The 27,216-nt window shown below is 45.6% G+C and overlaps 1 protein-coding gene across 4 annotated transcripts in view; it reads right to left on the bottom strand.

The window, feature by feature from the left end:
* Positions 1 to 20,121, bottom strand: part of PAM (peptidylglycine alpha-amidating monooxygenase) — a 331,085-nt gene extending 310,964 nt beyond the window's left edge. For 2 of the 4 annotated variants that reach the window (XM_073624571.1, XM_073624572.1), the window contains exons 1-2: positions 19,998 to 20,121; positions 16,511 to 16,952 (exon numbers count right to left, since the gene is read on the bottom strand). In XM_073624571.1, coding sequence (XP_073480672.1) covers positions 16,511 to 16,602 — 92 coding nt within the window. In that variant the 5' untranslated portion in view covers positions 16,603 to 16,952; positions 19,998 to 20,121. The remainder of the gene's footprint in view (positions 1 to 16,510; positions 16,953 to 19,997) is intronic. The other 2 variants (XM_073624573.1, XM_073624574.1) reach the window with 1 other exon arrangement.
* Positions 20,122 to 27,216: the final 7,095 nt, after the last annotated feature.

Raw genomic sequence — 27,216 nt, 5'->3', positions numbered from 1 at the left:
GTTTGGGGACCGTGGAAGAAGGGATCAAACAGCTTTTTTTTTACACAATGTGGAGTATTAATCCAATCAGGTTCCATGGGGAGTATAACACGCATGCTTTACTGCAGATGCAGACAAACGTATTTATACGCAATAAGCGTATAAATAGGTTTGCGCAAAATTTATAGCGTCTACAAAACTATGGGGAAGATGACATTTTTATTTATTTATTTTTTTTTTTTTTACTAGTAATGGCGGTGATCTGCATTTTTTAGCAGCACTGCAACATTGCAGCGGACAGATCAGACACTTGACACATTTTTGGGACCATTGACATTTAGATAGCGAACAGTGCTATAAAAATGCACTGATTACTGTGTAAATGTCACTGGCAAGGAAGGGGTTAACACTAGGGGGTGATCAAGGGGTTAAATGTGTGTTCCTCAGTGTGTTCTAACTGAGAGAGGATAGGACTGACTGGTGGAGGAGTCATATCGTTGTTACTACTTCGTAGGAACAAACGATATGTCTCTTCTCTCATGACAGAACAGGGATTTGTGTGTGTAATCACGCGATCACACCCACGAAAAAAAAATAAAAAAAATACGGCGATTCGCAGGAGCGAACCACTTTGCCGTCGTATATCGGCAAGTGGTTAAAGCGTACCTATGGTCAAAATGTAAAATCATATATTCATTTCTCCATCGTATTTTAATTAGCTCTAGCCTACTCCTATTAATCTGAACAATCTTGAAGTTTGTAATCTTACTTTGTGAAGATCCCAACAAAATTTACTTCCTTGAATTCTGTGATGCATATTCACTATGTCCTGTGAGTAGGCACTGCTGTGTCACACATTTCACAGAGCCTGCCTTCTGATTTACAGAGGTGCTGAGAGGAAGAGTTCCAGGAGGAAGTCAGTACAGGAATCATTAAAATATACATGTGGTGCTGGTACTGGTACTGAAACAGATCATATAATACTGAAGTCCAAGTGACCAGTGGGCTGCTATGCAGCCTATAAATAGTTTATTGATTCAGGGTCGGCCTTAGCAGGGAAGCAGATGCCGTTTCCAAGATATGCAAGAAAAAAAATCAAAATGCAGGCGCCTCCGAGTTAGACTTTAAAGTATGCATTAATAAAAACACATTGGGGGTTATTTACGAAAGGCAAAACCACTTTGCACTGCAAGTGCACTTGAAAGTGCAGTCGCTGTAAATCTGAGGGGTAGATCTGAAATGAGTGGAAGCTCTGCTGATTTTATCATCCAATCATGTGCAAGCTAAAATGTTGTTTATTATTTTCCTTGCATGTCCCTCTCGGATCTACAGCGACTGCACTTCCAAGTGCACTTTCCTTTAGTAAATAACCCCCATAGTAACTTACATCTAGGTAAACAAGGAAGGGTACATCTGTGGGTAAACGCTCTGTGGGGCATACATCACACTGGTCAGTAGAAGGTATGCTGTCTCAGCCGCTCTGTGGGCTCTCCCGGCCAGCAGGAAGATGGTATGGTGGTGGAGAGCTGGAGAAGAGGCTTGGAACACATCCTGGATCGCAAAGCTAGAGGGGATGACGTCACAGGCATGATCGCGATATGTTTCTGGGCTGGCGCACCCTGGTGGTGGGAGGAATGCACGCTTTTTCCAAGCTAGAAGTTTTTTTATTAATACACACTTTACAGCCTAACTCAGAGGTGCCTGCATTTGTTTATTTTTTATTTATTTTTTTACTACAGGAATCATTGCTTGTAGGCAGCAAGGTACCATGGGATATGTAGTCCTTAGAAATTAAGAGTAAACAGCAAAAGGAGAAGCTGCAAAGCATGCAGGGAATCCAGGAAGTTGTGGAAAGATGTTCACAGGCAGAACTTACAATACGAGAGAAGATTTTTCAAGTACAGTAATCTTATACCTGTATTGGATTATAAATAACAACCATTGTTTGTATTGCCATTACAAATTGATGTTATAAAGCTAAAGTGTATTGTTATGACTGTATGTGTATTTGGTATGCGTCAGCTCAACCACATCTTCCACCTTTAAATTAAATTGGAATCTGCTTGCTGTCTGTGTATGTCTTTGGTATGTGGCCTTCTCTATCTGTTGCCCTGTGTGCATAACCTTGACATTGTTTTGTTGCTCTGGACTATCTTACCTAAGTTTTATGTGCTGATCTTATCTTGGCCTCTGGCTATTCTGACTTTAGAAGCAAAAGGTCCACTTTGATTGTTAGGCATTCTTATATTCACTCATGATTAATTAATGAACTTCCACCCCACCCTTATAACATTATAAATTTGAGCATCCTTAAGGGGTGAGCACATTGCTTGGGGAGCACATTGCAGGGGCTTCTATTCTTAAAGTGGATGTAAACTCAATGTCATCCTTTCTAAACTACTGCCATAGGGGTTATCTATAAGGATATACATGCCTCCTGCATGTATCTTTACCTGTCAAATGTCTCCCCTCTGTCTGTTATGAGACCCGAAAAACTGCAGATTCTGTGGGTGGGTCTGTTGTCTGGAGCTCGGTGGGTGGAGCTGTGATGTCAGTAGACTCCCCGCCCACCTCTACACTCCCCTTGTCAATATGCATTTTCTACTGTGTATTTCTTACACTGAACTTCTGCTACGATCTCTAACATCCAGTGAAAAGACAGGAAAGTAACCACATGATTTCAGCATGCCCAATCATGCTGAGGTGTGGAACAGCCAATCCTTGCAGAGCTACTGAAGAAAGGAGTGCAGGTGAGAATTAAAAAATAATGCATGTCTTAGGCTAGTGCACGAGATTTGTAAATCACCTGTCACTCACAGCAAGGGGGAGGATTTGACAAAGTTTTTCTCTGTCAAGTTTTATCTCACTGAACAATAAAAGAGGATTGCTCAGAGATGGATTAACTCTTTGTGGCAAGACTGGGCTCAAATGATAGGAAATCTTATACTCTATATTATGACATAAAAAAAAAAATTCGGGTTTACATCCACTTTAAGGCTTCTATCTCTAAGTGATTTTTTCTACAAGTGATATGCACTTCAATCTCTGCACTTCAGCAATTGCACAAAGCAAACAAATACAGCAAACTGCACTAGAAAGCACCTAACAGGCTGCAGGGGACCCTGTCTCTCTATTAAGCTCTCCTTCCACTCTGTAACATGCACTCTCTACCACTGCTTCTGACACTTCTGTCCTCTCTCCTCAAACTTTCTTACCTTCACCCCTCTTCTCCACCCTCCTGCTTATACATATCACCCTGCCTTCTGTCCTCTCCCTACTACTGCTCCTGCCAACTCTTGCTTATTCTACATCCATATACTGATACAACCTCCAGTACTCCGAGACATGCCCCTTCATATAAATCACATTCCCACATTACCTCCCTCACCCTCCTGCTTCTCCTAACCTCTGGTGACAGATCCCCAAACCCTGGGCCACCATCATCTGTCTTTGCCGAATGCTCCCATCCCCCTACACTCTCTGGCAGGAGCCGCAACCCACAGAACTTGGTCTCTATTCCTAGCCCCCCCCCCCTTTTCCTGTGCCCTGTGGAACGCACGTTCTGTCTGTAACAAACTCACCGCCCTCCACAACCTCTTTATCACAAATTCCTTTAACCTACTTGCCATTACTGAAACCTGGCTTCATGAATCAGATACTACTTCTCCTGCTTCCCTCTCCCATGGAGGCCTTCTCTGGACTCACTCCCCCAGACCAAATGGACGGAAGGGAGGTGGAGTGGGAATCCTTCTAGCCCCATGCAGCACCTATCCGGTACTTCACCCACCTCCCTCTCTGACACTCTCCTCTTTTGAGGCACATTGCATTTGTCTATTCTCTCCCATTTCTCTCAGAACTGCTGAAATCTACCGGCCCCCCCGAACCAGTATCAGCCTTCCCTGATGACTTCTCTGCCTGGCTACCCTACTTTCTCTCTTCTGAAATCCCCACAATTATTCTCGGTGACTTCAACATCCCTGTTAACACTAACACTACTATTACTTCTAAACTTCTCAGTCTAACCTCATCAATTGACCTGAAGCAATGGATACAGGCTACTACTCACTCCAACGGCAACACCCTTGACCTTGTCTTCTCCTATCTGTGCACTCCGTGCAACCTTTCCAACAATCCACTCCCACTCTGTGATCACCACCTTATTAGTTTTGCTCTCTCCCTGTCTTCCACCTCCTCTACCTCCAACTACCTAACAGTTACACGTAGAAACATTCGCCACCTCAACTCTTCTCTTCTCTACTCTACTACTGATCATCTCTATGACAAAATCTCATCCCTGTCCTGCCCCAACCTAGCCACGTTCATGTACAACAGCTCACTGTCTTCCTCCCTAGACAAGCTTGCACCCCTCACTACACGCAGAACTAGGCCCCGACTGCTACAACCCTGGCAAACAGATGACACCAGAAGTCTCAGAAAAATAGGATTTTTTAAAACAGCTTACCTGTAAAATCCTTTTCTTTCGAAGGACATCACGGGACACAGAGCCACAGTAATTACTGATGGGTTATATAGGCATCACTGGTGATTGGACACTGGCACACCCTATCAGGAAGTTCAACCCCCTATATAATCCCTCCCCCTTGCAGGGATACCTCAGTTTTGTAGCCAAGCAATATAGTGTATTAGAAGAGGGGCGGGACCTCTGTGTCCCGTGATGTCCTTCGAAAGAAAAGGATTTTACAGGTAAGCTGTTTTAAAAAATCCTATTTTCTTTCTCGAACATCACGGGACACAGAGCCACAGTAATTACTGATGGGATGTCCCAGAGCAATGCTACCTGAGGGGGGGGAACCACGACCAAGTAGGGTGCAATCAGACCTGAGGACCCTGTACCGCTGCCTGCAGCACACTACGCCCAAAGGCGATATCCTCATGCCTTCTCACATCCACCTGATAGAATCTGGTGAATGTATGAACTGAAGACCAGGTTGCGGCCTTGCAGATTTGAGCCATAGAGGCCCGGTGATGCACTGCCCAAGAAGCACCAATAGCCCTTGTGGAATGTGCCTTGATCTGAAACGGAGGAATCTTCTGTTTCAAACCGTAAGCTTGAATGATCAACTGTCGAATCCATTTAGAAATGGTAGCTTTTGACGCTGCCTGTCCTCTATTGGGACCCTCTGGCAGCACAAACAAAACATCCGTCTTGCGGATCTGAGTAGTTGCCCCTAGATAGGCCTTAACTGCTCTTACTACATCCAACGAATGTAGAGATCTCTCTTCCGGAGAACAGGGATCTGGAAAAAAGGAAGGTAGAACAATGTCTTGGTTTAAATAAAAAAATCAGAAACCACCTTTGGTAAAAAAACTAGGATGAGGGCGTAGTACCACTCTATCCTTGTGTATAATCAAATAAGGCTCCTTACAGGAAAGAGCTGCTAATTCTGATACTCTTCTAGCAGAAGAGATGGCCACCAGAAAAATTAATTTCCTTGTCAACAAGACCAAAGGAATCTGACTTATTGGTTCAAAAGGCCGTTTCTGTAACACAGCCAGGACCAAATTCAAGTCCCAGGGGTTTAGGGGCGCTTTAACCGGAGGATTAAGACGCATCACCCCCTGCATAAAGTTTCGGACCAAAGAATGCGAAGCAAGTGGCCGCTGAAATAATACTGATAAAGCAGAGACCTGGCCCTTGATGGTACTCAAGGCCAGCTTCATCTCTAATCCCATCTGTAGAAAATCAAGGATTCTACCTATGACATATTTCCTGGGATGCCAACCTCTGGATTCACACCAGGTTATATAAGCCTTCCAGACTCTATGATAAATCATCCTGGAAGCTGGCTTCCTTGCATTATTCAAGGTAGATATGACAGGACCTGAGAGCCCACGACTCTTCAGAACGTGGGTCTCAATAGCCAAACCGTCAAATTTAGCGTTTGTAAGGCAGGATGGAACACTGGACCTTGAGATAACAGGTCTGGGCGTTCCGGTAGTGTCCACGGGGAACCTACCGTCATCCTTACTATTTCTGCATACCAAGTCCTTCTGGGCCAAGCGGGGGCCACCAGAAGTACCGACTTCCTTTCCTGCTTGATCCTGCGAAGGAGTCGTGGTAGTAGCAGAATAGGCGGGAATGCGTAAATCAGGGAGAACCGATGCCACGGAATCACCAACGCATCCGTCCCGCATGCAAGAGGATCTTTTGTCCTTGCCACAAATCTGTCTCTTTTTGTTGAATCGGGATGCAAAGAGATCTACATCTGGAACCCCCCATCTTTGGCATATGGCCCAAAAGACGTCGGGATGCAGAGACCATTCCCCTGGAAGTAACTGCTGGCGACTTAGATAGTCCGCCTGCCAATTCTCTATTCCCGGGATGAAAACTGCCGATATGCATGGCACATGCATCTCTGCCCAGACTAAGATCTGGTTCACCTCTTTCTTAGCAGCTCGGCTCCGGGTGCCTCCCTGATGATTGACATAAGCCACTGCTGTGGCATTGTCGGACTGGATCCTGACCGGACAACCCTGTAGCCTGATAGTCCAGGCCTTTAGAGCTAGATGTATCGCCCGGATCTCCAGAATGTTGATGGGTAAGGTCCTCTCTGTCTTGGACCATACCCCCTGGACCGCAGCCTGTTCCAGAACTGCTCCCCAACCTGACAGACTGGTATCTGTTGTTACCACCGTCCAGGTAACCGGTAGAAAGGATTTCCCCTTCTGCAGGTTTTCGGGTATGAGCCACCAATTGAGGCTCTGACGCACCGCATGCGACAGGTGCATCGGAAAGTCTAATGCCTGAACCTTCTTGTTCCAGGTCGACAGAATACTGTGTTGCAGCATTCTTGAGTGAAACTGAGCATAGGGAACTGCTTCGAATGAAGACACCATCTTCCCTAGTAGCCTCATACAAAGGCGGACTGAGGGACCCTTCTTGGTCCTTACTGTCAGAATCAGCTCTCTCAAAGCAGTGATCTTTGCCTGGGGTAGAAATATTTTCTCCTGGCTTGTATCTATAATCAGACCTAAATACTCCAGTCTTCTTACTGGTTTTAGGAAAGACTTTTCTAAGTTGAGGATCCAACCCAGGTGTTCTAGATACCTGACCGTGGTCCTCAAGTTTCCATTCAAAGAGGCTACCGACCGGTCTATCAAGAGCAGGTCGTCTAGGTATGCTATGACAGCTATACCCTGAACCCTTAATCTGGCCAGAGGAGGAGCCAAGATCTTTGTGAACACTCGAGGTGCAGTGGCTATCCCAAAAGGCAGAGCCACAAACTGGAAATGGCGCCCTCCTACCTCGAAGCGCAGAAACTTCTGATGAGCAGGAAAAATGGGCACATGCAGATATGCATCTCTGATGTCTATTGATGCCAGAAATTCTCCTCCCTGCAGGGTGGGAACTACTGTTCGAATTGATTCCATGCGGAAGGATTGAATCCTTAGGAATCGGTTCAGATCCCTTAAGTCCAAAATGGGCCCGACATCCCCATTTGGCTTTTGGACCATAAAAAGGTTGGAATAGAAGCCCAATCCCTGGTCCTTTGCGGGAACTATCATAATGACCTCCTGCGACAAAAGTCGCTCTAACGCTAGAAGGAGCGACTGCTTCTTCTCTGGGAACATTTGATCTGAGGAACCGAGGAGAAGGGAATTCCTGAAACTCCAGCTTGTACCCTAAGGTTACCGTGGAGACTACCCATCTGTCCTGGAAGTCCTCGTGCCAGAGCTCTGAGAACTGTCGCAGTCTTCCCCCCACTCGAGTGAGCGGGGGCGCCCCCTCATGCAGAGGTCTTAGTGTTTTGACTAGTAGGCTTCTTTCCCCAGGACTTCTTTTGTCCCTGGGGTTGACTCTTGTCTCTGGACCCCGATGGAGGCGGCCGTCGAGACTGCCTGGAGGCTGAAGCCCCCGGCGCTGGGGAAAGAGTCCGTTTGAAAGAGGGACGCTTACTCTTCTTCTTGACAGGTAAGAGAGTGCTTTTCCCACAAGAGATTCTCTTGATATAGTTATCCAAGTCCTCTCCAAACAACCTTGCACCACGAAATGGAAACCCAGCCAGTAGCTTCTTACATGGTGCTTCGGCTGACCAATTTTTCAACCATAGGATTCTACGTATATGCACCAACCCCAGTGAAAGACGGGAGGTTTGCACGATAGAATCTCTAATGGCGTCAACCACAAAGCATAAGGCCGCTGGAAGGTTAGCAAACCCCTGGGCCTGCTGTTCAGGTAATACTTTGATGACCTGCTTAACATGGTCTCTTAAGTATTGACAGACTCCAATCGCTGCTACTGCAGGTTGGGCCACTGATCCTGCTAAGGAGAAAACATCCTTCAATAGGGATTCCATCCTCTTATCTACAGGATCCCTGAGCATCCGAGCATTGTATACAGGACAAGTCAGGCTATTATTTACGGAGGAAATGGCGGCATCAATAGCCGGTATTCCCCACATTTTAATAAACTTTTCTTCCATCGGATAAAGTGTTGAAAACTTTCTCGGCGGAAAAAAACGTTTGTCTGGGTGATCCCACTCAGAATAAATGAGCTTTTCAAGTAAAGTATGAACAGGAAAAGCATGTGCTGCTTGTAAAGGTTTCAGTGACCCCAAAGCAGAAGAGGATTCCTTAGCAGTTTCAGGTATGGGCAACTTAAATGTGGAGCGGACCAATCCAGTGAGGATCTGCACTAAGACTTTCTCCTCTTGGGAAGTCGCAGAGGGTCCCTCTCCACCTGATTCCCCCGAAGAGGAATCATCCGTCCCATCCCGATCCTCTGAAAGGGATTCATCTCCTTTATCCCAGAGCTCCTCTGTCTGAGGGTCTTGGGGAACAGAGGAAAGCCTAGTGCGTTTTCTTCCACTGAGTGAAGACGTAATCACGGCCATTAATCTTTCCTCTAGACCATTAATGGTTGAGGAAAAAACCTCTTGTGTAATATATACAGGGGCTGAAGTGCCAGAGGCAGGTGTAGCCCCTGACCCCGATGGCTCTCCCCGGCTAGCCGTCCCTGGCCCATCTTTAGGGGGGGGGGGATGCTGCCGACAGGGGGCCCTCAGAACCTGAACGAGATCCCCTAGTGTCTCTGGTTCCTGGGGTGCTTGAACCTCTTCTACCCATAGTGCAAAGCAACAAGGTGTGAGGTATACAAATGAACACTGCCCACTGAGCGATGTAGTCTGGCTAAAAGCCTTGCTACCCAATGCTCAGTCTGGTGTTACTTCAGTAAATGCTGCCTAGGAGAATGCCTGTGTCCCACCTTACATGCGACCGTCAGCTCTGTGTCTCTCAGAAGGCTGAGTGCACCTGTACAGAGTGCCTTTAATAGCCTGCAGCTGACCTGAGTGGGAGTCTAAGCACTCTGTGCTGACGTCCCGCCCCCTCCTCTACCGCCCCCCTCGAGTTTTAAAAAAAACGAGCGCTTCCCGCACTGCCAACTCTCCTGTCATGCTTCTGGAGAAAGGCTGGGGATGGGGGGGGGGGGGGGGGAGGCTGGTAACAAGATCTGCCTGAATGGCTATCTTCAGAGATGGTGGCCATTAGGCCGCAGAGCCCGGGTGGTATAACCACTTTCTAGACCCCTGTGGCCCCTCTCTAGCCTGGGGGGGAACATTCAAACATGAGAAATCCCCCCTTCCACCTTACCTGTTTGCAGCCTGCTTGAGACGCTGGGACATAATCAGCGATTACAACACCTGAGACAGAGTCAGCATGTGCAGGTTTGTGCTCTTGGCAGCCCCCGGTGGTCACAATAGGCATAGCATGCATTTACCTTAAAGGAGAAAAGCCACTAGAACTCAAAAATTCTGTGGAATCTCCTCTTACCTTATCCAGCCGCAGGGTGCTGTTTACACAGACCCAATCTTCACCTCTCACGGTGGGCTCCGTTTGAAAAAACCGTCAGAGACTGGGGCCCCCATCAGTAGGGGGATCCAACAGTTCTGGGACCGTAAAGCACCTCGCCAGAAATTAGGAAGTTTAAAGCCATTTTCTGATCTGCGGGGTCCAGCTCTCTAAAAAAGAGAAGCATTACGGGTAAAACCTTGTTTCTTCGGACACGAGGCCCGGGTACCATTCAATTCGGCCATGAAAAGACACTTTGAATGGATCCGGTTCGCCTGGCTTGCCCCAGTATAGGATCTTAGGATATTCCCTTTGGAGCTCAGCACAGGACATCTTTACACGTCCATCACCTAAGACACTGGCGTAAAAACTGAGGTATCCCTGCAAGGGAGAGGGATTATATAGGGGGTTGAACTTCCTGATAGGGTGTGCCAGTGTCCAATCACCAGTGATACCTATATAACCCATCAGTAATTACTGTGGCTCTGTGTCCCGTGATGTCCGAGAAAGAAACATATCCGCACTCTTGAGCGCCTGTGGCGTAAAACTAAGTTCCAGGAAGACTTCACACAATATAAATCTGCCCTCCTAAAATACTATTCCTGCCTTCACACTGCCAAACAGACCTACTTTATCACACTCATTAACACCTTCTCATCCAGTCCACGTCAACTCTTCTCTACCTTCAGCACTCTACTCTGTCCTCCACTCACCAACTCAGTCACTGCCCAGGAGATCGCCAATCACTTCAAAACTAAGATTGGTAAAATTCATGAGGAGATCTCCAATGCGCAAAAACCTCCCCCATGCAACACCCCATGTCCACAGATACAATCATTACTTCCCTCATTCAACCCTACTACTATTAATGAGGTTGCAAAGCTTTTATCTAACACTCATCTAACCACCTGCCTCCTGGATCCTGCTCCCTCGCAAATGCTACGCTCACCCTCTGACTCAATTCTACACTCTCTAACTCACATTTTCAACCTCTCCCTCTCTTGTGGCATCTTCCCAAACTCTCTAAAACATGCGTTAGTCACCCCCATACTTAAAAAGCCCTCACTGGACCCCATCAATCTTAACAACCTACGTCCCATCTCCTTTCTCGCCTTCTCCTCCAAACGTCTTGAAAGACTGGTCTACAACCGACTAAGCGACCATCTGACCATGAATAAACTTCTTGATCCACTTCAGCCGGATTTTGCCCTCAACACTCCACGGAAACGTCTCTCCTTAAACTCTCAAATGACCTACTAACAGCTAAAACCAGTGGACACTATTCTGTACTACTTCTCCTGGATCTCTCTGCTGCCTTTGACACAGTGGACCACCCCCTCCTCCTCAAACTCCACTCCTTTGGTCTCCGTGACTGTACTCTTCGCTGGTTCTCATCCTACCTATCCCACCTCTCCTTCAGTGTCACAACTCTACTCCCTCCTCTTCCTTTCTCCGTTGGGGTCCCCCAAGGTTCTGTTCTTGGACCTCTCCTTTTCTCAATCTACACCACCTCCCTGGGTCAGTTGATTGCCTCCCACGGCTTTAAATATTATCTCTACACTGATGACACCCAAATCTATCTCTCCACCCCCCAGCTCTCTCCATCTGTCTCCTCACGCATTACCAACTTACTAGCAGACATATCAGCCTGGATGTCACATCACTTCCTCAAACTCAACCTATCCAAAACCGAGCTCATGATATTTCCTCCCTCAGGTGCCACTTCCCCTGATTTCTCTGTCAATATCAACGGCTCAACTATCAACCCATCCCCCCACGCCAAGGTCCTAGGTGTAATCCTGGACTCTGAACTAACCTTTCGGCCCCACATTCTATCACTATCCAAAATTTTCCACCGCAACATCTCCAAGATAGGCCCCTTCCTAACCAATGTCATCACAAAGCTTCTAATCCACTCCCTGGTCATCTCCCACCTCAACTACTGTGACTCCCTCCTCATTGGCTTACCTCTAAATGGGCTATCTCCACTTCAGTCCATCATGAACGCTGCTGCCAGGCTCATCCACCTCACAAACCGCTCAGTGTCTGCTATACCCCTCTGCCAATCCCTCCATTGGCTGCCACTCAGACACCGAATTAAATTCAAGATAATAACTATAACTTACAAAGCCATCCACAACCTGGCCCCCAACTACATCTCTAACCTAGTCTCAAAATACCAGCTTAATCGTTCCCTTCGCTCCTCCCAAGACCTCCTGCTCTCAAACTCCCTTGTCACCTCATCCCATGCTTGCCTTCCAGACTTCTACAGAGCCTCTCCCATTCTCTGGAATGCTCTACCCCAATCCGTCTGATTTTCTCCTACTTTCCTACTCTCCTACCTCAGACGATCCCTGAAAACTCATCTCTTCAGAGAAGCCCATCTGGCCCCCACCTAACAACTGTACATTTATCTTCTCAATCAGCACATCACCCACAGTTATTACCTCTTGTATCTCTTGACCTTCCTTCTTAGATTGTAAGCTCTAAAGGAGCAGGGCCCTCGGATTCCTACTGTATTAAAGTGTATTGTATTTGTACTGTCTACCCTCAAGTTGTAAAGTGCTACGTAAACTGTTGGCGCTATATAAATCCTGAATAATAATAATAAATAATAACTGTAAGAAGAACCTTTTTGTTCAGCGTAAAAGCTGTACTTGCATAGTGCCTCCCTTGAGGGGAGATTTATGATTGTTAAATTCGTTTTCTTGTACTCCTTTTGAAAACTTAAGAGGAACTGAAGTCTGCTCTCATAATTTGAAATAAAAAACATCTTTGCCATTCTGAAGCTTCCCTCCTACCACTTTGCATATTATTTTATATATACTGTGATTCTGTACTTTTCAAACATGCTGCAGAAATCTCCCTCCACTGAGTCTGGCTGCAGCCATTAAAACTATGGGCAGCTGAAGCTGCTGCCTGTTCACTTCCTGGATTTACACAGAGGCACACCTCCAGCTCTGCAGCTTTCATTGGCCCTCTTATGACTCATCCCCCCCGCCTTTCCTGGCAATATATCTATCTATAGATATACGGGGTTATTTACGAAAGGCAAATCCACTTTGAACTGAAAGTGCACTTGGAAGTGCAGTCGCTCTAAATCTAAGGGGTAGAGCTGAAATGAGTGGCAGCTCTGCTGATTTTATCATCCAATCATGTGCAAGCTAAAATGCTGTTTTTTATTTTCCTTGCATGTCCCCCTCGGATTTACAGTGACTTTACTTCCAAGTGCACTTGCAGTGCAAAGTGGATTTTCCTTTAGTAAATAACCCCCACAGATATATAGAGAGAGCTGTGCATGATGTCATAAGCCTAGGCGAATGACCAGACAAAAAGCAGGAAGTGAGCTGTATAAGGTATTTACTTGCAGAAAAAAAATATTTTACTATCCAAAGTTAAAACAACAAGGGCAGAAGGTTTAATAGATGGAAAGTTGAAAGAAAAAAAAAAGAAGGAAAGAAGGACTGAAGGTCCGCTTTAATATTAAAAAAAAAAAAAAAAAAAAAAAAAAAAGGGGAGTATAGATCTGCTTTAAAAGGGGATGGTCCGCAACAAATTTTCCACCAACACAAAACTCTGCTGAATCAGACAAAAATTGTCCGTGTGTCATCAGCCAAACATGCATATAGACAAATAGCTACAAACTCACATATACATCTATCTCTGCGGGGAAGGAGGTGTTGTATTACAAAGTAAGCTTAGGCTCTATGCACACTGGAGCTCATAAAAACTGAAGTTTTTTGGAGTTTGGGCGTTTTTTTTTTTTTTTTTTTAACAGCCCATAAACTCCACTCTATGTTATCCTATGTGTCCATGCACACATGGACGTTTTTGAACTTTTATCAGCAGTGGAGTTTATGGGCCGTTTCCTGAACTCCATTAAATCGCGTTCAGGAGTTGTTTTTCTGACCACAAAAAATGTCAAACGCTCATAAACACTGATAAACGTTGATAAACGCTCAAAATCGTGGCTCACCAGCGTTTTGATCCATCGAAAAAAAAAAAAAAAACCCCGCTAAAAAACGCTAATGCGGAAAAACACTAATAAACGCTATTGCAAAAATGTTAAAAAACGTTGAAAGAATCACTGTACAGCTACTGGCGTTTTTATAACGTTATTTTAACATCCAGTGTGCATGGAGCCATAGACTTTAAACAACAATTTCTCAACCTTACAGAAATTTGCTTACGTTTTGTTGCTCATTAGCCAATAAGAAAAACCAAGAAAGTGCAATCATTTCTGATTTATGAGCTGTTTGCCCATGTCCTATTCTAGGTTGTTGGAATACTTTTAATAATACATGAATATTTCTGACTGTAGACATGAGGAAAAGACAAATTGTGTTTTAGTGGAAACAACAGAGTATATTACAGGCTATGCGGTCAATAGATTAAGATTGATCTGTGGATCAAACAATTAAAGCTTTTGTTTATCTACATTACGGATAAATTGATTTGTGCCTTTCCCCTGGGCACAGATACAGAAACATTATAGGTCTCTGTGGTATTAATAAACACAGTGAGGTTTCTCAGGCATATCCTGGGAGTTGGAGGACAGCGATACATGTAGGTGGGGATATCCTAAACTTTCCCTTAGTTGTTTTTGGCTGACATATGGTGCTCACACGACTGGGTCCCAGCTGGGACGGGTTTACAGAAAAACACCGCGTTTTCCCGTTTGATGAGTCGAGAAGCAGGCAGCGTCTCAGACAAAGCTGTGAATGAATAATGGAAACAGCAGAACGCTTACAATAGGAAGAAATGATAGCATATGGAGAGAAATATTCTGGGCGCTGTGGTGAATTATATATGCATGCATCAATATTTAATACCATCATTATGGAGATAGATGCATTTAGAATCTCACAGAGGAGGATGCTCGGATCTGAACGCTGTTTTCTTCGATATCAGATCACAAATTTTATAATAAAAACATGATTATCTAAACAGGAAATAAATGCTGGATGTGCTTTCTAATGGAAGGAAATGAAATCCAAATACATAAGATTACGAAAAGCACAAAAACACAAGAGGAAATAAAAGATGCCAACTAAAACGGACGGGGAAATCATTTAGGAGAAACCTTGATGGACAAGGAGCTGTAACCCATCGCAAACACATCTGTTTACTGTCATTAGATCCAGTTCTCTTCATTACGGGTCAGTTCAACTAGTGCTTTGCCTTACTGAATGGGATTTTACACTCAACACAATGAAAATTGTCCATGCCTTATGGATATCCATAGCTGCTGATCCAATACATCCATTTAGATGGGTCACAAACCTGTTGAGTAGGTTGCATATATTTTTCAGTATGCTGGAAATTTCACAGGGTTTAAGCCCCCATTCACCTTCGTCTCCCTACGCCTGATTACACTCAACACCAAGGGGGTCGATTTATTTTGGTAGTTGTTTAAAACAATTACAATTTTGTTTTCCCCTTTTTGTAATAGCTTACAGAATTGACATGATCTCCTGGAATCACAACAAAATATCCTATTGATGCCCAAAAGAAGAACCACACTAAGGCTGGCCATACAATTTTATAATAAGGGGTTAATTTACTAACTAAAATTGGAGAGTGCAAAAATCTGGTGCAACTGTTCATGGTAGCCAATCAGCTTCTAACTTCAGGTTTGTTTAATTAAGCTTTGACAAAAAAAAAAAAAAATTATATGGAAGCTGATTGATTCCTACGCAGAGCTGCACCACATTTGCACTTTAGAAAATCAACCGCCAAGAATCCCATTCTTTCTAATTGTCGCTTTTCACACTTCTACACTCATTTGCCCTACACAAAAAAAAAAAAAGTACAAGCTTTTTGAGTGTTCGGCCATTTTTCCTCCATAGACATGAATGGCGGCACCGGTAAACACGCAAGTCTCGTTTGCGTGCATTTTTACACCTGATAAACTCTTCTCCCTGCCCAGCCCAGGAAAACAAACGCTTAAAGCTTGATAGGTGTGCAAAAACACTGTACAAAACTTGTACAACAGAAAAATAAATGAAAAAGGAATACACTCTGCTCAGATGTGAATGAAGGCTGAAATAGCAAACAGCAGTAACTTTGAGCTCCTATTTGCACTATGGTAGCACAACATCAGGCATTGTGCATGTGTGAATTTATTTTATTGGTCTGCTCTGCATGCAACAAAGAAGCTCATGCATTTATTTATCGCTTTTTAAGCATTAAAGTATAAAAATGTTCTTAATAAACAATACCACAAGTGCAACATGTGGTGAACATGCTCAAAATTCACATGCTACACGAGTGCGAATGCAGGCTTGGTTGGGTTGATACTAAGGAGAAACTAGTCACTTAGGAAGTTGATTTACTAAAACTGGAGAGAGTGCAAAATCTGGTGCAGTTCTGCATAGAAACCAATCAGCTTCCAGTTTTTTTTTTGTCAAAGCTTAATTGAACAAACTGAAGTTGGAAGCTGATTGGCTACCATGCACAGCTGCACCAGATTTTGCACTCTCCAGTTTTAGTAAATAAACCCCACAGTGTAGTTTTTCTTTGGGCATCTGTAGGATATTTTGTTGCGATTCCAAATTATAAGATTTAAAAAAATATATTTTTTTATTGTTATTTGTTTAAACAACAACAAAAATAAAAAAGAAACAAATGAAAACAAAATTTCTGTTTTGACACTCAAACATCAAAAGCAACAAACACCACAACTTCTAATTTAGAAACACACAAAGTAAGCAGTACTGACCTTTTGAAGACGGATAGGGGGCTCCTGAAACAGTAACAGCTGTCTTGTAAAATCAGCACTAATACGAGGAAACTGCTAACAAACCCGGCCATGTCCACCCTAAATCCTGCTCGTATGAAAAGGCAGTGTTGTAATCCCGGTAATTAGGAAGCCGGATTAAATTCACTTCTCCATTAGCGATAGCCCTCCAGGTATCCTAGAGTAAAGGAAGGCTCATCGGTGAGAACCCAAAGCCGGGCGATTGTCCAGAAATCTTCTCACACTCGGCGTTGGATGTATGGTGTACAAGTCTGTGCTCTTTACAGGTGGAGACGATGAGACGCAGAAGTTGAATGATGGTCTCCAGCAGGGGCTCGCACCCTGCCGCTCCTCTGATCACCCACAATTACACAAGGCTTGGAGTGACATCATGCAAACACCATCATCAGTCTTCATTGAGAGCCTGCAAAGAGAGAGAGAGAGAGGGAGGGGGGTCAGGACGGATGACTAACATATTACACCATTAGTCCTCCGCAAATCCCTGCTGACGCTTCCACACATATTGCTTCTTTGAGATCCTGAAGCCCAACCCCAATAAACTACCAGCTGAGATCTCAGTCCACACTCAGTCCTGGAGTCATCCCCCGACATGGACACAGCTCAGCCTACATATCCCACCGCCTACATGTCATCCTCCACATCCCACCACTGATCCATGACCTCAGCATCCCACACACTACATGGAGATATGACATACAGGGCTAGCCGACAGAGCTTACAATCAGAAAGGAGTATGGGTGGATAAAAAGGCTGAAATTTTGTTGCAATCAAGAAAAGAAAAACAATGTAATCGTGACACCGAGAGAGACATAGGAGGAGGGGGGATGACGGCAGTGTGTGACAGCACAGATCACTCAACTCCAGTACTCACTCCAACCAGAACTCATCTAGGGATGGCTAGGCTCATCTCCAGTAATAACTGATCTAGGAAAGGCTAGGCTCATCTCCAGCTCATTAATAACTGAACTAGGGATGGCTAGGCTCATCTCCAGTAATAACTGAACTAGTGAATTCCAGGCTCACCTCCCATCCCAACTCCAACCATAACTGAACTCTAGATGGCTAGGCTCATCTCCAGTAATAACTAAATTAGGGATAGCTAGGCTCATCTCCAGTAATAGCTGAACTATGGAAATGGCTAGGCTCATCTCCAGTAAAAACTGATCTAGGGATGGGTAGGCTCATCTCCAGTAATAACTGAACTCTGGAAGGCTAGGATCTTCTCACGTCCCCACTCCAACCATAACTGAATTCCTGAAGGATAGGCTCATCTCTAGTGATAACTGATCTAGGGATGGCTAGGCTCATCTCCAATAATAACTGAACTAGGGAATTCCAGGCTCATCTCCTGTTCCCACTCCACCCATAACTGAACTCTGGAAGGCTAGGCTCATCTCCAGTAATAACTAAACTAGGGATAACTAGGCTCATCTTCAGTAATATGTTATTTCTGGGTGGCTAGGCTCATCTCCAGCAATAACTGAACTAGAGATGGATAGGCTCATCTCCAGCAATAAGTGAACTCTGGAAGGCTAGGCTCATCTCCACAAATAAGTGAACTCTGGAAGGCTAGGCTCATCTCCACAAATAAGTGAACTCTGGAAGGCTAGGCTCATCTCCACAAAAAAGTGAACTCTGGAAGGCTAGGCTCATCTCCACAAAAAAGTGAACTCTGGAAGGCTAGGCTCATCTCCACAAAAAAGTGAACTCTGGAAGGCTAGGCTCATCTCCACAAATAAGTGAACTCTGGAAGGCTAGGCTCATCTCCACTAATACGTGAACTCTGGAAGGCTAGGCTCATCTCCACTAATACGTGAACTCTGGAAGGCTAGGCTCATCTCCACTAATACGTGAACTCTGGAAGGCTAGGCTCATCTCCACTAATACGTGAACTCTGGAAGGCTAGGCTCATCTCCACTAATACGTGAACTCTGGAAGGCTAGGCTCATCTCCACTAATACGTGAACTCTGGAAGGCTAGGCTCATCTCCACTAATACGTGAACTCTGGAAGGCTAGGCTCATCTTCACTAATACGTGAACTCTGGAAGGATAGGCTCATCTCCAGTAATGAGTGAACTCTGGAAGGCTAGGCTCATCTCCAGTAATGAGTGAACTCTGGAAGGCTAGGCTCATCTCCAGTAATGAGTGAACTCTGGAAGGCTAGGCTCATCTCCACTAATAAGTGAACTCTGGAAGGCTCAAGTCCAGTAACAAGTGAACTCTGGAAGGCTCATCTCCAGTAATAAGTGAACGCTGGAAGGCTAGGCTCATCTCCACAAATAAGTGAACTCTGGAAGGCTAGGCTCATCTCCACAAATAAGTGAACTCTGGAAGGCTAGGCTCATCTCCAAAAAGGGAACGCTGGAAGGCTAGGCTCACCTGCAGTAACAAGTGAACCCTGGAAGGCTCATCTCCAGTAATAAGTGAACTCTGGAAGGCTCATCTCCACTAATAAGTGAACGCTGGAAGGCTCATCTCCACTAATAAGTGAACGCTGGAAGGCTAGGCTCATCTCCACTAATAAGTGAACGCTGGAAGGCTAGGCTCATCTCCACTAATAAGTGAACTCTGGAAGGCTAGGCTCATCTCCACTAATAAGTGAACTCTGGAAGGCTAGGCTCATCTCCACTAATAAGTGAACACTGGAAGGCTCAAGTCCAGTAACAAGTGAACTCTGGAAGGCTCATCTCCAGTAATAAGTGAACTCTGGAAGGCTCATCTCCAGTAATAAGTGAACTCTGGAAGGCTCATCTCCAGTAATAAGTGAACGCTGGAAGGCTAGGCTCATCTCCACTAATAAGTGAACGCTGGAAGGCTAGGCTCATCTCCACTAATAAGTGAACGCTGGAAGGCTAGGCTCATCTCCACTAATAAGTGAACTCTGGAAGGCTAGGCTCATCTCCACTAATAAGTGAACTCTGGAAGGCTAGGCTCATCGCCACTAATAAGTGAACTCTGGAAGGCTAGGCTCATCGCCACTAATAAGTGAACTCTGGAAGGCTAGGCTCATCTCCACTAATAAGTGAACTCTGGAAGGCTCAAGTCCAGTAACAAGTGAACTCTGGAAGGCTCATCTCCACTAATAAGTGAACTCTGGAAGACTAGGCTCATCTCCAGTAATCAGTGACGTAGGTCAGACTAGGGGGACTCTTCTAATGACAGTGGACAGACCGGTGACAGATCAGACTGCGGAGTGTCAGAGGAGATCGGTCCTGAGCCCCGCACACATCACACTCCGGACAGGCGGAGGGTTCCACACACCGGGGGAGAGGTGACAGCTCAGTCCCGGCTCCGCACTGCCTCCGATCCCAGGAACTTTTCTCCGGAGCTCAGGACAGCAGAGAACTCAACCCCCGCACCCCGATCCCGGCTCTGCCCCGCCCTCTTCACCACCCATCCCGGACACAGCCCCTCCCCCTCCACCGGGACCCGTCGCCCGCCACTGACCTGATTCTCCGCTGCCGGCGGGTCTACGTGCAATTAGACAAGGAAGCTGTGCGGGGAGAGGAGACTACAACTCCCAGAAACACTTGCGGAGGAAAAAAAAAAAAAAAGAAAGAATCAAAAAGCCTCAAGCTTTATTATTCGACAACAGTCTTATTTAAAGTGATATTAACCGATCAGTGTTTTAACTACTTCAGCCCTAGAAGGTTTTTCGTGACCAGTCCATATTTTGCAATACGGCACTGCGTTACTTTAACTAACAATTGCAACGTTATACCCAAATAAAATTCATTTACTTTTTTCAAATAGAGCTTTCGATTGGTGGTATTTGATCAACTCTGCAGTTTTTATTTTTTGCACTATAAACAAAAAAAGACCGACAATTTTGAAAAAAAACCTATATTTTTTACTTTCTGCTATAAAGCATATCCAATAAAAAAATGTAAAAAATCCTAATTTCTTTATCAATTTAGGCCAATATGTATTCTACTACATTTTTTTGGTAAAAAAAATCCCAATAAGCGTATATTGATTGGCTTGCAAAAATGTTACAGCGTCTACAAAGTATGGGATTTTTTTCGTTCTATATTTTTTTTTTTTTAATAATGATGGCAGTGATCAGCGACTTACAGTATCTCACAAAAGTGAGTACACCCCTCACATTTTTGTAAACATTTTATTCTATCTTTTCATGTGACAACACTGAAGAAATGACACTTTGTTACAATGTAAAGTAGTGAGTGTACAGCTTGTATAACAATGTACATTTGCTGACCTCTCAAAATAATTCAACACACAGCCATTAATGTCTAAAACGCTGGCAACAAAAGTGAGTACACCCCTAAGTGAAAATGTCCAAATTGGGCCCGAAGTGTCAATATTTTTTGTGCCCATAATTATTTTCCTGCCATAACCCTCTTGGGCATGAAGTTCAACCGAGCTTCACAGGTTGCCGCTGGAGTCCTCTTCCACTCCTCCATGACGACATCACAGAGCTGGTGGATGTTAGAGACCTTGCACTCCTCCACCTTCCGTTTGAGGATGCCCCACAGATGCTCAATAGGGTTTAGGTCTGGAGACATGCTTGGCCAATCCATCACCTTTACCCTCAGCTTCTTTAGCAAGGCAGTGGTCATCTTGGAGGTGTGTTTGGGGTCGTCGTCATGTTGGAATACTGCCCTGCGGCCCTGTCTTCGAAGGGAGGGGATCATGCTCTGCTTGAGTATGTCACAGTACATGTTGGCATTCATGGTTCCCTCGATGAACTGTAGCTCCCCAGTGTTGGCAGCACTCATGCAGCCCCAGACCATGACACTCCCACCACCATGCTTGACTGTAGGCAAGACACTTGTCTTTGTACTCCTCGCCTGGTTGCTGCCACACACGCTTGACACCATCTGAATCAAATAAGTTTATCTTGGTCTCATCAGACCACAGGACATGGTTCCAGTAATCCATGTCCTTAGTTTGCTTATTTTCAGCAAACTGTTTGCAGGCTTTCTTGTGCATCATCTTTAGAAGAGGCTTCCTTCTGGGACGACAGCCTTGCAGACCAATTTGATGCCGTGTGCGGTGTATCGTCTGAGCACTGACAGGCTGGAAGAGAGATGGGTTGGCTTTAAGAGCATAATAAATAAGGGCATTAGCCAGTGCATCCCATTGGGTAATACATTTAAAAGAGCAAACAAAAGTCCTGGATGGCTTAACGCCAATGTAAAAATGCATATAAAAGCAAAGGAGAAGGCCTTCAAAAAATACAAGGTTGAGGGATCATCATCAACATTCAAACTTAAGGGTGCAATTAGGGCGGCTAAGATGGAACACGAAAGACACATAGCGGAGGAGAGCAAAAGAAAACCCAAGAAATTCTTTAAGTATATAAACAGTAAAAAAGGGAGGGCAGACCATATTGGCCACATAAAGAATGAGGAAGGACATCTGGTTACAAAGGATGGCGAGATGACGAAGGTATTGAATTTATTCTTCTCCTCAGTCTTCACAAGGGAATCGGTGGCTTCAGTAACCAAAACTGCACACATCACAGGAAGCACCCTCATGGCTAACAGAGGACAGAATTAGAATTAGACTTTGGAAACTTAACATTAATAAATCACCGGGACCAGATGGCTTGCACCCGAGGGTGCTTAGGGAACCCAGTCAAGTAATTGCGAGACCATTGTTCCTAATTTTTACTGACAGTCTACTGACTGGAATGGTACCAGCTGATTGGAGCACCAATATTTAAAAAGGGCCCAAAATACATCCCTGGGAATTACAGACCAGTTAGCCTAACATCAATAATATGCAAACTCTTGGAGGTGTCGATAAGGGACTATTTACAAGATTTTAGTAATGAAAACATTATCATTAGCAGTAATCAGCATGGATTCATGAAGAAGTTCTTGCCAAACCAATCCATTAACCTTCTATGAGGAGGTGAGTTACCATCTAGATAAAGGAAGGCCCGTAGACGTGGTGTATCTGGATTTTGCAAAAGCATTTGACACAGTTCCCCATAAACGTTTACTGTACAAAATAAGATCCGTTGGCATGGACCATAGGGTGAGTACATGAATTGAAAACTGGCTACAAGGGCGAGTTCAGAGGGTGGTGATAAATGGGGAGTACTCGGAATGGTCAGGGGTGGGTAGTGGGGTCCCCCAGGGTTCTGTGCTGGGACAAATCCTATTTAATTTGTTCATAAACGACCTGGAGAATGGGGTAAACAGTTCAATCTCTGTATTTGCGGATAATACTAAGCTAAGCAGGGCAATAACTTCTCTGCAGGATGTGGAAGCCTTGCAAGAAGACCTGAACAAATTAATGGGGTGGGCAACTACATGGCAAATGAGGTTTAATGTAGAAAAATGTAAAATAATGCATTTGGGTGGCAAAAATATGAATGCAATCTACTCACTGGGGGGAGAACCTCTGGCGGAATCTAGGATGGAAAACGGCCTGGGGGTCCTGGTAGATGATAGGCTTAGCAATGGCATGCAATGCCAAGCTGCTGCTAACAAAGCAAACAGAATATTGGCATGCATTAAAAAGGGGATTCATTCCAGAGATAAAACGATAATTATCCCGCTCTACAAGACTCTGGTCCGGCTGCACCTAGAGTATGCTGTTCAGTTCTGGGCACCAGTCCTCAGGAGGGACGTACTGGAAATGGAGCGAGTACAAAGAAGGGCAACAAAGCTAATAAAGGGTCTGGAGGATCTTAGTTATGAGGAAAGGTTGCGAGCACTGAACTTATTCTCTCTGGAGAAGAGACGCTTGAGAGGGGATATGATTTCAATTTATAAATACCGTACTGGTGACCCCACAATAGGAATAATAGTTTTCCGCAGAAGGGAGTTTAACAACACATGTGGCCACTCATTAAAATTAGAACAAAAAGGAGCTTTAACCTTAAACTGGGTAGAGGGTTCTTTACTGTAAGACCGGCAAGGATGCGGACTTCCACATCCTTCCACATCAGGTGGTCTCAGCGGGGGGCATCGATAGTTTCAAAAAACTATTAGATAAGCACCTGAATGACCGCAACATACAGGGATATACAATGTAATACTGACATATAATCACACACATAGGTTGGACTTAATGTACTTATGTCTTTTTTTCAACCTCACCTACTATGTTACTATGTAACTATGCTGATCAGTAGGAGGATATTTACTGAAAACATGGTCATTGGTATCAGTGGTTACTTACCTAGAAAATCAGAGGTGAAGCTTCACCAGTGCAATGCTGTTGACTACACTGATGTAAAGTGTAATTGGGCCAGAATTTTGCTGACACCACCTGGTAGAGGTGTGAATCCACCACTGCTTAATTGTCAAGGAACCCCAAGCATCCTCTGGAGGAACCCTGGTTGAGAAAGGCTGCCCTACATTGGGTGTACACAAAAAACACCACATAGCCTAGGAGTCAGTAGTATTGAAAAGCTGTAAACTGAAAGTGCGGGGGTTATGCCGCGTACACACGGTCGGACTTTCTATCCTACTTGGTCCGGCACACTTTCCGACGGACTTTGTCCGCCAGGTGCGCCGGACTTTAAAACGGACGGACTTGCCCACACACGACCGGACTTTCCGGCGGGCCAAGTCCGCCCGTCTTTCCGACGGACTTTCGCCGGAGTTCCGGCGGGCTTTCAGAATGAACGGACTTGCCCACACACGGACAAGTCCGTTCATTTTGAACGTGACTCAGGTGCGACGGGACTAGCAAAGGATGTCAATCTTGCCGCTTTTATCGGCGAGATTGACACCTTGCGAGCCCCGTCGCGGGTCATACCAGGCCCTTAGGTCTGGTATGGATTATAAAGGGAACCCCGCTACGCCGAAAAAACGGCGTGGGGTCCCCCCTAAAATCCATACCAGACCCCCGATCCGAGCACGCAGCCTGGCCGGTCAGGAAAGGGGGTGGGGACGAGCGAGCGCCCCCCCCCTCCTGAACCGTACCAGGCCGCATGCCCTCAACATGGGGGGTGGGTGCTTTGGGGGAGGGGGGCGCCCTGCGGGGCCCCCCCACCCCAAAGCACCTTGTCCCCATGTTGATGAGGACAAGGGCCTCTTCCCGACAACCCTGGCCGTTGGTTGTCGGGGTCTGCGGGCGGGGGGCTTATCGGAATCCGGGAGCCCCTTTTAATAAGGGGGCCCCCAGATCCCGGCCCCCCACCCTATGTGAATGAGTATGGGGTACATGGTACCCCTACCCATTCACCTAGGGAAAAAGTGTAAGTAATAAAACACACTACACAGGTTTTTAAAATATTTTATTAAACAGCTCCGGGGGGGGATCTTCCTCCGGCTTCGGGGGTCTTCTTCCGGCTTCGGGGGTCCCTCCGCTTCATCTTCTCCCGGCGTCCGGTTGGTTCTTCTCCGCTCTCTTCTCCCGGTGTTCCTGTTCTTCGGCCGGCTCCTCTGCTGTTATTAAAAGGGGCTCCCGGATTCCGATAAGCCCCCCGCCCGCAGACCCCGACAACCAACGGCCAGGGTTGTCGGGAAGAGGCCCTTGTCCTCATCAACATGGGGACAAGGTGCTTTGGGGTGGGGGGGCCCCGCAGGGCGCCCCCCTCCCCCAAAGCACCCACCCCCCATGTTGAGGGCATGCGGCCTGGTACGGTTCAGGAGGGGGGGGCGCTCGCTCGTCCCCACCCCCTTTCCTGACCGGCCAGGCTGCGTGCTCGGATCGGGGGTCTGGTATGGATTTTAGGGGGGACCCCACGCCGTTTTTTCGGCGTAGCGGGGTTCCCTTTATAATCCATACCAGACCTAAGGGCCTGGCATGCACCGCGCTCACCGCAATAGGAAGATTTGTTTTTCCTATTGCAGAGAGCGCGAGATGCAATACCCTGCCCTCGTGTCGTATCTGGTCCGTCGGACCAGCCTACACACGAGCGGGCTTTCCGTCGGACCAGCACACACACGAGCGGACTTTCCGCCCGAAACTGAGTCCTACGGAAAGATTTAAAACTTGTTTCAAATCTAGGTCCGGCGGGCTTTTGGGAAGAAGTCCGCCGGAAAAGTCCGCCGCCGCCCACAAACGGGCGGATTGTCCAGCACACTCTGGTCCGCCGGACCAAGTATGCCGGAAAGTCCGACCGTGTGTACGCGGCATTAGAGTTGTAACAAACAGTTTGCTAGGTTATGTTTATGTTATTGTGCCTATTGTGTTATTAAAGAGTTAATTCACTCACAAAAAAATTCTTATACAAGTTAAGGGGCACCTGTACATACAAACAAAAGGTTTGACCAAAGTAGAATAATGCCCTTATTATACAGTAGGTGTAAGCATTTTACATAATACCCGAAGCCTGACTGACAAACTCTGAGAGATATCATCATCCTGACCTGCCTTGTTACTAGAACGTTGCTTGCAGACTCTCAGCCATTACTGTTCGACCTGACCATCACATGAGCAAACTAATAGACGCTGAGCTCAGAACTACTGCAACAGGGAAAAGAAAGCGCATGTGAGGGGGTTTGAATTAGTCATGTGATTATCAGTGTTGCCAACCGAACAGATTAAAATTTACTGACACAACACCCAAAATTTACTGGCACCGCCAAGTTTTTACTGGCATTTTCAAAAGTTACAAAATGACAGTTTTATGTACAAATTTCACTATTTAGGCTACAAACAAGTACAATATGTAATTAGCAATGTGATTTAAGGTAGATAATAAGGGAAAAAATATATTTCTTATTTTATTTTCTATATAATAAGTAAGTAGCTCAGGGACAGGACTCAGGAGGGCAAGAAATTATAATGGGTGGCACACACATGAAATTGACTCTCATGCCCCATACACACGATCAGAAATTCCGTCAGAAAAAAATTGGATGGTTTTTCCGACGGAATTCCGCTCAAGCTTGCCTTGCATACACGCAGTCACACAAAAGTTCTGTGAACTTTCGAATGTTAAGGACGCGGTGACGTCCAACACTACAACGAGCCGAGAAAATGAAGTTCAATGCTTCCGAGCATGCGCCGAATTGTTTCTGAGTATGCGTGATTTTTTGCGTGTCCGAATTGCATACAGGCTAATGCATTTTCGGATAGGAACTTTTTCCGACTGAAAAATAGAGAACCTGCTCTCAATCTTTTGCTGGCTGGAATTCTGCCAGCAAAAGTCCGATGGAGCATACACACGGTTGGAATTTCTGACCAAAAGCTCACATCTTTTGCTGGCAGAATTTCTGATCGTGTGTATGGGGCCTCACGGTGATACTGACAGCAGTGTGTAGCACTACAGATTACCGACACAACATGTCCCCTCCAGAATCACAGTGACAGTCTCTCTCCAAGCCAGGTGGTCCCTCAAGTCCAAACAGCACTGATGGTCCCCACTCCTGGCCTGCTTTGCTCCCATGCCGCAGACCCACACACAAGGCTCTAGCCTCTCTGCTTGGCTCCCTTGCGTCATGACATCACAGGACATGCTAAGGCACCGCCTCCACCAGAGCTGCCCGAACACACTGTAGCAGGCACTTGTATTGTCTTAGCTGGCTGGAGTGTCACACCCATATTTTTTTACTGGCAACCTTTTCTTTTTACTGGCATTTACTGGCAGGAGAAAATTGCCTGTTTTTTACTGGCTGCCAGTAAAAATACTGATGGTTGGCAATGTAACAGCTGGGAGTGTCTTAGCAACATCCTAGCAACGAGACATGATGGGATCATGCCATCTCTGGGAGTTTTTCAACCAGGCTTTATG

Source organism: Aquarana catesbeiana, linkage group LG01 (assembly GCF_042186555.1).
Source record: "Aquarana catesbeiana isolate 2022-GZ linkage group LG01, ASM4218655v1, whole genome shotgun sequence".
Lineage (NCBI taxonomy): Eukaryota > Metazoa > Chordata > Amphibia > Anura > Ranidae > Aquarana > Aquarana catesbeiana.
Note: the sequence above shows the minus strand (reverse complement) of the source record. Positions and strands in the feature narration are given on the sequence as shown.